The sequence below is a fragment of the Periplaneta americana genome, chromosome 13 (assembly GCF_040183065.1).
Source record: "Periplaneta americana isolate PAMFEO1 chromosome 13, P.americana_PAMFEO1_priV1, whole genome shotgun sequence".
Taxonomy (NCBI): domain Eukaryota; kingdom Metazoa; phylum Arthropoda; class Insecta; order Blattodea; family Blattidae; genus Periplaneta; species Periplaneta americana.
In genome coordinates this window covers 108,578,411-108,592,292 of record NC_091129.1, presented here as the reverse complement: position 1 = coordinate 108,592,292, position 13,882 = coordinate 108,578,411, and the positions used below count along the sequence as shown (strand labels likewise).

The 13,882-nt window shown below is 36.1% G+C and overlaps 1 protein-coding gene across 3 annotated transcripts; it reads left to right on the top strand.

The window, feature by feature from the left end:
• Positions 1-1,129: 1,129 nt before the first annotated feature.
• Positions 1,130-13,501, top strand: LOC138712213 (E3 ubiquitin-protein ligase RNF181-like). Of its 3 annotated transcripts, none has more exons than XM_069843749.1 (5): positions 1,130-1,257; positions 4,481-4,692; positions 5,379-5,488; positions 9,577-9,767; positions 13,323-13,501. In XM_069843749.1, exons 2-4 carry the CDS (start codon positions 4,500-4,502, stop codon positions 9,709-9,711), a joined length of 438 nt encoding a protein of 145 aa, XP_069699850.1. In that variant the 5' UTR covers positions 1,130-1,257; positions 4,481-4,499; the 3' UTR covers positions 9,712-9,767; positions 13,323-13,501. The 3 variants fall into 3 exon arrangements, with proteins under 3 accessions (XP_069699850.1, XP_069699848.1, XP_069699849.1); XM_069843747.1 differs by lacking the exon at positions 13,323-13,501 and adding an exon at positions 12,286-13,238; XM_069843748.1 differs by lacking the exon at positions 13,323-13,501 and adding an exon at positions 12,286-13,238 and having other exon boundaries at positions 1,180-1,376.
• The last annotated feature ends 381 nt before the right edge of the window (positions 13,502-13,882 follow it).

The window sequence follows — 13,882 nt, the reverse complement described above, 5'->3', positions numbered from 1 at the left end:
AATACCATAATTAAGGAAGTAGAATGCTCTAAATTTTTAGGTACGGTATATGGATAGATTCCAGTCTAACATAGGAAAAGCATATACAACATCTAACTGAGAAGCTGAGTCGCTTATGTTATGCTTTTCGAGTCCTTGCGAAGATATCATCCATGGAACTTTTAATATCAGTCTATTTTGGATATGTTCATTCAATACTATCATATGGCATTATTACTTGGGGATCTTCTCCAAAAGTGACACAAGTCCTCAAATTGCAGAAAAGAATACTCAAAATCATCAAAAAAGTTCCTATTCGGACTGAAAGTATAAAAATGTTTAGAGAACTAAAAATCTTACCTGTACCCTGCATATATATTTTAGAAACAGTGTGCTTTATTCATCAAAACATAGATTCCTTTAAAACAAATTCAACCTATCATGAGTATAACACCAGAACATCCCAAAACATACATCTGAATTACCACAGGCTTACCAGAAGTCTTAACAGCAGTAATTTATATAATAAACTTCCACAGAAAATCAAAGAACTTAACATAAGAAAATTAAAAAAAGAAATAAAGAACATTTTATTAACACATATGCCATTTTGCACAAATGAATACCTAAATTTAAAATTTTAATATTTAACGTTTCTTGATACTGCCCATGACCATTTATGTTTCAGGTAACTCAGAGTTGAAGAAAAGACAGGGAAAGAAAAAAGAGAAGATACTAGATAGAACAGTGGAGACTGAAGATCAAGGTTGTCATATATATATATTTTTTTTCTTTTTTTTTTACATGTCACGTAGGTAATATTAAACTGTTAAATTTATTTAGAATTAAGTCTATCTTTGTATTATATTGTATGTTATGTCATTTTTCTTGTGTACTGACGACGCCATGAATGCTTGTAATTCTATCGGCTAATAAAGATCTAATCTAATCTAATCTAAACCTCTGCTTCGACATGTGGGCGTGAGACCAGCAGCCGGCTGGTCGGTCTAGGCCCTTCATGGGCTGTAGCGCCACGGATAATTAATTACTAACTATAAAAATTGCTACAAAAATTTTTATACAAGCTGAAAAAGTTACGCAATACCGGTACTTTTCTCTGAGGGAAAATGGGGAAATTTCTTGTGACAGTGTTTGCGAATGGTGACCTCCATTTTATTTTTATCTTTGGTCAACGGGAAAGTTTTGTTACATTTGTTTCGAGCAGAAGGAGAATTTAACGTGTATCAACTAGAATTGTCATCGTTTATTTATTTGCGGGTATTGTTCCAAATCTTATGCAAAACATAAATGAAGAAATTATAAAGTTTGTGAATGTATAAATATTTTGTGTAATCACCTCTTACATAAATGCTACGATACTTTTATTCACACGAATTGTGCGTAGTCACGTCACTTGCTTTGTTATTATTAATTATGCTTGTGCAATTTTCATTATAATTATTGTGAATGGACTTGTAACATATTTTGCAAACAGAATTAACATTGGGAATTGTTCTGCATTAATCCCTCTTTTAATTGCTGTTAGAAAATTGTAACCATGTTCTAGGATAGTTTTCAAGTGCTTTTGGGGATATTGTTAAAATTGCCTACCAATCACACTGCAAGAGACAAGTGCTTCCACATAAATTTATGTTATAGTTCGTAAAACCGTTATCATACGTAACACTACAAAATTAGCTTTTAGTCCGTAAAGCCTTTCTACTTACGGGGTAGTTTTGCACTGCACATTTTTCTATATATGCCCTTTTTCCGTTATCGTTAAGAGTCTAGCTAAACATTGTGGGTGAAGCCCGTTGTGGATATGACATTGAACAAAACTGTGGCTAAAGTAGCGCTGAGGTAGTTTCCTTCGTACTCCGCTTATACACCTTGCATATACGAATCTGTGACAGGTTTCGTTAGGGTAATTATATAGATGGGAATGGCCAAGCGGCTGAGGTATGTGACATGGTTAGTGGGTTAGTTTATGGGATATAAGTAACTAGCCTACTAATCTTGTCGCATACCTCGCCTCATGTCACTTAACTATCCCTTCAATTAACTTACTCCTTGTCATATAACTCGCCCTCATATCACTTAACTATTCCCCAAGCGACCGAGGTTTGTGACAAGGTTGTGGGTTGAGGGGGTAGTTAAGTGACATGAAGCGAGGTGTGTGGCAAGGTTAGTAGGTTTGTTACTTATATATCCCCTTAATTAACCCATAAACCTTGTCACAAACCACGGCTGCTTGGCTGTTCCTATCTACTGATTACCAACGATTTTCACTTCCGAAATCACTGGAACTATTTCAGTACTGTTAAGAAAATTAATGTTGCAGTAGATCTTATCATCAGGTCAATGAAATATAAATCTCATCCGCACTTGGTAGCCTGAAATAATCCATGATGCTATTGTTGCCATATTGTGACACAACAGTCTTAATGTGATTTGGGTTCTTAATATATAGGCTACTTTTCCCTTTTGGACCTGATTGGCATTAATTAAGTAAAAGGGTAATTGTGGAGATCCACTCCTCCATCGATTTTCGATTTTTTTTTCCTGAAAATCCCCAATTTTTGTTGCCCCCTTTTTCAAAAGAAGTTAAGAAAAAATTAGTGATATGACCTAACCTGACCTAAATTTCGACTTAGCATCAATGCACCGAACTATTAAGTTAAGAGAGATTGATGCCTAAGTTGAAATTAAGGTCAGGTCAGATTAGGTCATCTCACTATTTTTTTCCTAAGTTATTTTGATAAAGATGGGGGTTTTCAGGAAAGAAATTCGAAAATTGATGGTGGAGCGGATCTCCACAATTACCAATAAAAGTAGCTATGGTACATTATCTCTGTTTTCATGTAAAATTTCGTCTAAAATACAAAATATGGTTTCCGGTACCTGATTTTTCGAAGTTTTTGTGCGTCCATACCATAAATGTAGTCCTGTCTGTTAAGTTAATCTAGGACAGGCAGTGAAGAGTGAAGATCTCTCATTTATAAACTTTCAACACCATAAAGCCTTAGAATGCAGTGAGTTGATGAGCACTGCTGAATTTCATATTTTGCAAGATTGGTTCCAAGGACCTTTATTGGATTTCCCGATGTCTTCATAAAAGTATTGCCATCGTTGAGTTTAATCATTATGCCCATAGGCCGTAATGAGGCATTCTTTTTAGTTACATTTCGCCATTTTATCTGTAGTAGGCTAGTTCCGCCGAAACTCTATATCAGTTATGACCAACTCAGCTGCCCTTACGAAGCATTGTGTGCATTCACGTGCACTCACAAACAAAAAAGAGCAATGTTGACATTACAAGCATTGGAACACCCTGCTCTCACACATTGTATGCAGCGAAGAATGCATGAGTTGGTCACCACTGCTCTGTGTGATCTCTTGTTTTTTAACGTTTGACAGACTCATTCAGTACCAATTAAAGATTCTGGATACATGTTGCCTTGGTAGACAGTAAATGAGGTTTGAGGCATAAGTCGTGGCAACTATTTTTTCTTTTCAAAGGTAATGTTGGTATCACAAAATGTCATATTTCGCACGAAAAACATATAGTCATAGTGCGTGTCCACAACACAAGATGGCTCTATGCTTGTCTGTATTAGAACAGAGTGATGTTAAATCAGTTGTCAGTGTAGCGCCATGCAGGATGGATGTAACCCATGTTGAACAATGCTCGTGTATCAAAATGCCGTTCTCCATGGGAAGAATGCCAGAGAGTTGGTAGAAGCTATCGGGAATAATTTTCTTCCATACCAGACAGTCGCGAGGTGGGTAGTTACTTTGAGGGCCTTTAAAATGGGTAAGTGTGCTGTAATGATTCTGGCACAGGAACCGTGCAACGTTATGGCAATGACCGTAATAAGCATGAGGAGCTAAATGTTGGCGGGTTGTTAAATGTCCGTACATTTCGTCCATGCCTTGTCCTTTTATCTGTTTATTTCACATTTTCCATTCACATTTGAATTCTCACAAAAAAATAGTTACCATTACTTACGCCCCAACCTTCGTATATTTTAATTTCAGATTAAAAGTATATATACCGGTACTTAATGACTTTATTGCGAATAGTTTTGGGCATCTAGTTTGAGTCATTCTATGTGATAAACTATCCCTTGAGGTGAGGCTTGGAGCTCACATATTCAATTTTTCACAGCCCCAACTCCCCCCTTGCAAAAAGGACGTGTTTTCACGTACCTTTAAAGTTTCTCCTCCCACTTCCCCCACTCATTCATTCATTTGGGTATTGACGCATACAGTTTTGAAACCACTGAATTAAGAAATGAGCCTCATTTAGTTAGTGGCATCGTTTCTGACTAGAATTTGGACAAAATATACTGTACATAAACTAATGCAGATTGTGTAGTTAACACTTTCCTGTAGGTGATTAACAAGTTTTTGAAACTTGTTAATTAGTGGGAACATACCTTAAGGAATGTTTTTTTTTATGCTTTATGTTAGCATGTTAATGTATTTAATCTAATTTCAGGTTATCCTTATAGACCATAATGGCAGATTATTTTGAGGAAATGGGCTGGGAACCTCTGGCTCAAGGGCAAACGCCAAATCAACTATTACATTTAGCAAGATTGCTTAGGGATTTTGGAATGTGGGAAGAATTGGGAGTTGGTCAGAAATTACCACCTTGTGCCTCAAAAGAGTGTGTTGAAAATTTGGCACAGAAGCAAGTCACGTCTTCTGGTAAGTAAATGTAGACCATGTGGGTGAATCTCTCAAATGTTGCTAATATAAAGTCCAACGCCACTCCTGTGAAAATTAACTTTAAAGGAAGGTAAAAAAATCGCATGTCTTTTATGGCTGTATTTCCCACCTCAAATTATTGGGAATATGTAGTTTATTGCTTTCGCATGTTAAATATCAGGTACAGTACCTTGTTGACTAGTTTCAGCCTGTTGTGGGCTATCTTCAGAACTGGTTGGTCCTGGTCTTCGCACCTTTTGTTTGCGTTTCCTGTGGGGGTGTATTTGTGTAGTGTAGACCAGGACCAACCAGTTCTGAAGATAGCCCACAATAGGCCAAAACTAGTCAACAAGGTACTGTACCTGATATTTAACACGCGAAAGCAGTAAACTACATATTCCAAAGTGATACAATGTTAAAAGTTATGTAATCAAGATGTATAATCAAATTATATTGCTAAGAGTAATCTGATTTCTTTTGTTTGTAAAAAGACAACGATATAAAACTCATGTGTTTTTAACGTCATATTATTGGAACTACAATAATTTTTGTATCACTCCTGATATAATTTTAATATCAATGTTATTTTATGTCTTCTTAGATGAATCCGATTGTAAATTTATATAGTTATAAAACTAGTCACTAATATTATCTTTTGTTAAGTAGTAATACTTTTTGCTTTTAAGGTGAAAAGTGTCCAGTATGTTTGAAAGAACATGAAGTGGGAGAAACAGTAAAAGTTTTGCCATGCCACCATGCCTTCCATTCTACATGCATATTGCCGTGGTTGGAAAGGGTAAGTATGTTGCATTGTAACCAGACTTATAATATTTATTTTCCTTATTCCTACAGTAGTTACATATAAGGACTTCCACGAGTATATACCCATTTGCAGTGTGAATAAATACACACACATACGTTTATATCCTCGTAGATGAAAAAGAAAAATTGTCTTCACTCGTATTAATCTCTGCCTTATAAGATGACATTTACTCTAGAAATGTCTGCATCACTTTAGAGTAGTCAGCGTGCTTGTCTGCGAAACTAGCCAAGCCAGATCAAATCCTGGTTGGAAAAGTTGCCTGATTGTTTTTCCCGCATTTTCTCTCAAGCCGTAAAGTGCTAATGCTGGATAAGTTTTGGTACTGGATCTTGGGCTCATGTCATTGTCTTTATCATCTTCATCTTTTCCATCCTGCCTACTTCCATACTCATATCATCAGGTCATCCTATCTTAGGGGGCATACAGAATCCGAGCTAATGGGTGCCTCAACCTCAGAAGAGAATTATTCATCATAATCACTGATAAAGTAGGCATAAGTAGGCGCAAATTACATGTATGTCAATATTTGTCAATATTAAAAAAAATATTTATATATCGTCCAATATAATATTAATTCTACACCTTTTGTCTTGATTTTTTTTTGTCTAATGGTTGGCACTTGACTTACGTCATTGATCTAAGTGTCCCCATCTCTGAGTGACACACTGAAGCTGTAGTTCTTTTAGCTACCATAGGCATTGCATTTCATGCACCATGAAATACATAGCACTGCATGATGAATTATTAATGGAACAATGTGGAATGCCAATAGAGTGCCCTGTGAAAACCTATCACCAAACGGAAGTTTTATTTTGAATTTCTAATTTGTTTTAGCAATTTTAATTTAAAAGTTTTTTTTTTTTCAAAATTGATTAGTATTTTATTAATGGTATAGGATGTCCACTGATGTGGAGTAACAATTAGCATGTTTGACCATGAAACTAGTGGGTCTGGGTTCAAATTCTGGTTTTCCCTCAATCATTGGAAGTAGAATTGCTGGGTAACTTTCGGAATTGGACCTCGGCCTAATTTCGCCATAATTTATTTATTATCATTATAATTTCCATAGGCTGGATTAAGTTCACAATGCAGTGTGCTGTATTCATACAAGAGCACGACCATTCAGTGACAAATATTCACAGAATAGGAGTGGTAAGCACAATAAGCCTCATGCTGACGTGCAAGCCTTCAGGCTCCTCCTCTGTTAAAAGGGGGAAAAAAAAAATGTATAAGATGCCAAATTACTTATAGGATTCAAATTTGATCTGGGCTTTATTTATTTGTGAAAATTACATAACACAAAAAGTTCAGACCCTCGTTGTTTTTCAAAATAGTCCCCTCAGCTTATCAATACACCTCTGCCAGTGATCAGGAAACTTCATTATTCCTTTTTGAAATAACATCTTTGGTTGATTGCCCTACCGATTCCGCATGTTCTTCATTACCTGGTTATTCATTGCAAATATTTTTCTCCTAAGCTCTTCTTCAGCAATCCAAATGGTGATAGTTGATAAATATGGGCTGTATGGAGAATGTGCCAACACTTCCCCAGCCAAGTTCAGTAAGGATATCTGGGTGTCAACACTTCCCAGCCAAGTTTAGTAAGGATATTTGGGTGCCAACACTTCCCAGCCAAGTTTAGAAAGGATATCTGAGTGCCAACACTTCCCCAGCCAAGTTCAGTAAGGATATCTGGGTGTCAACACTTCCCCAGCTAAGTTTAGTAAGGATATCTGGGTGCCAACACTTCCCCAGCCAAGTTCAGTAAGGATATCTGGGTGCCAACACTTCCCCAGCCAAGTTTAGTAAGGATATCTGGGTGCCAACACTTCCCCAGCTAAGTTTAGTAAGGATATCTGGTTGCCAACACTTCCCCAGCTAAGTTTAGTAAGGATATCTGGTTGCCAACACTTCCCCAGCCAAGTTTAGTAAGGATATCTGAGTGCCAACACTTCCCCAGCCAAGTTCAGTAAGGGTATCTGGGTGCCAACACTTCCCCAGCCAAGTTTAGTATAGATATCTGGGTGCCAACACTTCCCCAGCCAAGTTCAGTAAGGATATCTGGGTGCCGACACTTCCCAGCCAAGTTCAGTAAGGATAACTGAGTGCCAACACTTCCCAGCCAAGTTTAGTAAAGGATATCTGGGTGCCAACACTTTCCAGCCAAGTTCAGTAAGGATATCTGGGTGCCAACACTTCCCCAGCCAAGTTCAGTAAGGATATCTGGGTGCCAACACTTCCCAGCCAAGTTCAGTAAGAATATCTGGGTAATTTTTGCGCAGTGAGGACGGGCATTGTTATGAAGGAGGAGGAGAATGCTTTAAGAACCTTAGACTTTTTAAAATTTGTATTTCAATAGACTGCTACAGTTGCAGCATTCATTGTTTGTTTATATAAAAAGAAAATTAATACTGGCCCTATCAAGTTCCAAGAAAGTGTAACCATTACGATATTCTCAGATCATTTCACTTTTGCCATTTTTGTTAGTGGCAAAGTATGAATGTTTCCTACCATTCCTTGCTAGGTCAGATTCCTGGACATCCATTAGCATAGACATTTGAAAACTTTAGGTATGATGAATAATTTGCTTGGTGTAAGCAGTAGAGAGAAGAATCTAAAAAGGATAGCTGCCCTTGAAAAAGGGGTACCAAGCGGTAACAGCACCTAAATTAATTGTAGATCAACAATATTCTATTTTAAATTTAAATTTTATTTTTATTTTAATTTAATTTAATTTATTTTTGGGGGGCAGCTATCCTCGACATGAATAATTTATTTTTCATATATAGAGCTGTACAGATGGTTATTTACAATTAACAAGGAATGTCTTAAAACATTAATGGCTATATCTTGAAGTTCCAAAAGATCGATATGGAAACAATGAAAGAAATTGATACAAAATCTTGATATAGTGCCCCTGCACCAAAGAGCAAGCCAATTACTTCCCAGCAACAAACGGGTATGCAGTATTTCTCTTCCAGATAAGGAAAGCAGGGTTCATAATGTCTTTTCTTTTCCAGATCTACTTCTTGTGGTTGGAATTCGGCACCCTCAAATCTTATAGTGGGATTGATTATGAAGCCAATCTTTTGATTGTTATCAATTGCTATGATGTCGGCACATTTGGTGGAGCCAGTTAAAACCTCGTTAATTCGAACTAATTTGGGGGATAAGTTGACCAATTTAACGAAAGTCTGGATTAACTGAAATAACCTAAAAGAACAGTTGAAAGTGCATTAAAACTCCGTTTATAGCAACAAAACACGTTATTATGGTGTATTTGAAGGCCTAAATACACTATACAGTATAGTAAAATCTGTAATCGATAATATTTGTTTGTATAGTTTAATTACTTTAATGCAAACTTTTATTGTTAATACTACAGATGTAATTTTGTAATTATTGTAATTCCATAGTTCTCAAGTATAAAAGTAAGTCTTAAAACAAGGTTCTTTAATTTTTCCAAACTCATCTTTTTCCTGTCCGGATTAAGCAAAGTCCGGCTTACTGGGGTCCAGATTAACGAGGTTTTACTGTATTCACTTTGTTTGCCTATTCACAAATCCTTATTCGTCAGTTTTCCCAAATAAGTTCTTAAACATGTTGAATCTTTTGTTGGGTTGATAGGAGTTGGAAGTCTTGCAGCATGTGGCATGTTAAAACAACAATGCGCCCATATTTAAATGATTTGCACTACTAGAAGACTACCAAATGAGACAAATAGTTTTCCTGGAACTGTGCTAGAAGTATTCTTTATATTTCAGCACCAGGAATTAGTTCCTTTTACACTGAGAAACTGCATGATAATTCACTGCACACCAAAATTCGAGACACAGATATATTCTGTTTGGTTTATCTTGCTATTAATAGAACCAGAAGATGGGTAATGGAAAGTAAAGGCTTGTATAATACAGTAAGCTTGTTTGGAATCATTATCAATAAATAATATTTTAATCCGGGTTAAGAATAAAGTCTAGAAAAAATTTGACTCACCCATGTATATAGCGTGCAAAGAGCTCCAAGTATCTATTCACATTGGTGACTTATATTTTTTGTTTCAGACCAACTCTTGTCCTTTATGTCGCTATGAACTACCAACTGATGATGAAGAATATGAAATGTATAGGAAAGAAAAGCTGAGAGCAAAACAAAGAGAAGCTGAATTGGAAACTCTGCATAATTCCATGTTTTCTTAACATTTCCATTTTAATTAGGATAAGGTCTATATATATATATCTACATTGGAAGACAGGTATGATTAAACTCAGGATCTCTAGAACTGTATTTATATCATGAGGTCTTAAGGTATTTAGTTTTTATATATGAGCAACTAATCAAAATGTATTTTGTCCATCGATATATTACTGAAATATTGAGAAAGCATTCGAATAATCAGAAGTTGCAACAAATCGTAATTTGTCCATAAAATTTCATTTACACTTTCTGTGGCACAAATGTCTTTCAATAGTCATTATATGATTTAATTAGTTGCTCCTCATTATATCTGGAACATACCAACTGTTATGCATATTTGAATTTTTTTTTTGTGTAGTTTGATACATAATATTGGAGTTGAGAAAATCACAGTTGAAAATTTAGGGGATCAGTGGAATAAGGACCCGTCTCAACTCCAGTAAGTGTTGAAAAAAGAGGGACTTTTGTAGTTTACACCTTGATCCATGCTCTCTATCATACTTGTTGTGTTGAAGATAACCAAGCCAGTTTCACATTGGGTGGATCAGTATGAGGATGACATGTAGCATTGTCTAAAAACAACAGCATATGGTGATTCTCCTTCTTCATTTGGGCATTAAAGTTGTTGAGCCATTCTTCCATTGGTGCTGCAGTCATTCAGGATCTCCTCTTGGATCTCTATATGACAGGGAGTTGTCCACATCTGTGGAGTAACGGTCAGCATGTCTGGCCGCGAAACCAGGTGGCCCGGGTTCGAATCCCAGTCGGGGTAAGTTATCTGGTTGAGGATTTTTCCGCGGTTTTCCCTCAACCCAATACGAGCAAATGCTGGGTAACTTTCGGCGTTGGACTCCGGATTCATTTTACCGGCATTATCACCTTCATATCATTCAGATGCTAAATAACCTAGATGTTGATACAGCGTTGTAAAATAACCCAATAAAAAAAAAAAAGACAGAGTTTGTTTGCATCAAGGTATCTGAAGTAGAGAGGCGTAGCTGCCTTCCCAATAACCAGGGGTTTTTCAAGTTGCATCACCATATTGGCACAAACAAAAACAGTTAGATGCCACCTGTATCCTTTTCTCCTTTCAATGTCCATGATTTTGTTGGAAGAGCTATAAAAAAAAACAATCCAGTTTTATCTCCATTGTAAATTTCCTTGTAATTAAACCCCTGCAGAAGTGTGATAAGTTTTTCCTGACAATCAGAAACAACAGATTGTCTGCATCGCTTGCTTCCTCACACACTTGATTCGAAACAATTTTATGCTTTTTTCTGAAACGAGCTTTGAACTCAGGCTTTTTCAGTTTCTTGGCAAATTCGAGAGTCTGACTTTAGGATTGGCCTGACATGTTTTTGAAACGGGCACTCACAAATCACTCTCATAATTCACTGATCTCTTCATATCCCGTACATTTCAGTTCTCTTTTCATTTCAACATTGCCCTTAAACCAGTCACTCATAACACACTCCTTGTTTTTCAAAGTGTCATCATAAATAGAGAGAAGGGTAAAAGTATGTATACGAGTGAAGTTAGATATGCACAGACTTGGTTTTGTTTACAATGTGCGAGCAATTGGCTGAGACATGGCAGAAGCAGAGGACAGGCTAGAGACACACAGTGCTCTGTACCTTGCTATAGTCTGTTTATGTTTACAGTTGGCACATCGAAATACGACATGATTTTACCTAATAGGTTTTATAACCTGTTTCTCAGTTGTATTTAAAAGAAATTCAACACCTGCAATTTCAAATGTTCAACATATGTGATTAAACCAACTTACTTCTTTATGTATTCTACTAACAATGAATTAATGATGTTCTAGATGACCTGATCCAAGTGACAAACTGAACAATGCCTAATATTGAAAGTATTTTCCTGGTTTGTCAGACATGCATGAACAATGTAAGCACCATTAAAGCAAACATTCTCATGGGGGCAGATAAAAAAGTTAATTTTTTTCTTCCACCATGTTAATAATGTCAAAAAAGTGCTTATACAAATTTTGGCCACTCCACTCCAATTACGAGGCCGTCCAGGAAGTGATTTTCTCTCGGGCTGTTTACAGAGAAAAAACACAATTTAATGGAAAGATTTATTTGAACAGATACAGCAATTGTTGCGCTATTTTTCAACATATTCCCCACCAGAAATGAGACATTTGTCATATCGATTCGGATCCCAGGCAGCAGAATTCTACGGCACAAGGATACAAAAATTGATCCCATATGACAAATGTTTCAATTTCAGTGGGGAACATGTTTAAAAATAACGCAACAATTGCTGTATCTGTTTCAATAAATCTTTCCATGGAATTGTGCTTTTTTTCTGTAAACGGCTCCAGGGAAAATCACTTTCTGAATGGCCTCATAATTGTGGTGGAGTGGCCAAAATTTTTATAAGCACTTGTTTTGACATTATTAACATGGTGGAAGAAAAAAATTAACTTTTTTATCTGCCCCCATGAGAATTGATTGCTTGTTAGCTGCTTGATGCAGAACTATGTTCATTAAATTCCTCGTGTTGTGGTTTTATTGACACTAATGCTCTTTTGTAAATGCTTGTTTGAATAGATTTAAAGAAGCTGAGTGAAACCGGCCATTAGCCCCAATGCCTACTTCATTACTTCCGTTAGCACAGACACCTAACATATCACCACATTGTGGCCACTGCTGGACAGCTGCTGCAGCGTGGATATGGTCATGTGGTTTCAGTTGACTTGTGCTTGTGGAAGTTGGAATAGCACTCGACATTGAAATCTTCTCTTGCTTGCAGAGAAAAGTGTAACTGTGAACTTCCGCATATTATTGGTCTTAGGATTCTTATTCCATACTTCACTAATTTTCGACTATAAGTTAAGATAGGTCCTTATTCCACAGAGTCTCTGAATTATGAATAGCGTTTTTGGTGTCCTAGAATTTAACATAATAAATTGTAAATAAATGTACCAGTATGAAAATATTTCTTCTTGCTGTGATATTACTGGCTTGAGAGTACAGTTTATAACTTATTTAGAGATGAAGAGAAGTAAATGTAATGTCAGACTATTAAAGGTAATGTAGCAGAATTGACCACAGTAATTTTTTAATAAATTCATTAAGTTAATTTGTTTTGTTATTTATTGTAGGCTGAAACATACATTCTTTACTGACCTAGTTTTAGGTAATATCATTCAAGAGTTTCTCGTGTTGCATACATTTAGGGATTTTTACATAAAAGTGTTGCAACCTATACTATTCGAACCTAAAAATCCAAGGTCTAGTAATAACACATTTTAGTGTTATGATTGAGACGATTGTATTAAATGTAATGAAGTTCCGATACACAGAGATTTATCATTAATCATTATGTATATTAAGTGGTTATGGTTGGACTAATGATTTTAAATTAAGCCACACTATACATTTGTTCAGATGTGTAGTTCACAATATCAAACTTACATGTAAACTGCAATTTCTTATATAATTGAATATGACTTTGAATGTAATGTATTATATAATTGTTATAAACTATAGAAATATATGTATATAGTTAAGTTTCTTCATTACATGCCTTCAAGAATTTTGACATATTTTTTTTTTGTAGTAAATCCATTTACCCATTCTTCTAGAAAGGTGGTGAGGAAAGAAGAAGCAAGGAATGGACAGTCTTTAGTGGAAAAAGGCATGCATAATTGAATGCCTTTCATTCACTCTTGCATGCACTGCTTGAATGCGTGAAGTTTTGAAAGAAAAGTTGAACCATGTAGATGCACTTGAAGAGTGAATTTTGACATCTTATATTCGGGTAAATATGGTATATGTGTGAAATATGTTGTTTTCTAATGCCAGGCATTTGACAGTGAAGTCATTTGACCTCTTGCACTCCAATATTTTTCAAAGATATTATCATGGTCAGCCAATGAAGCACAGATTTTGAGGTGTTCCGAATCCATTGCTTGGTTTGAGTTGCACAATGGGCAGTTAGGGGACTGATATATTCCAATTCTATGCAGGTATGTGTGAAATATATAAACGAAGTTTTACTGTAGTAGGTTGTTCTGAAACAAGTGTCTGCATTTCCAGTATTTGTGTCAAGTAGAGGAAGCAGAGAGGTGACATTGACTAACTCTGAGTGGGCACCAAAGTTTCCTATTAGCACTGCCCTGCTACTTAAGTGTTGAAGGAAGGG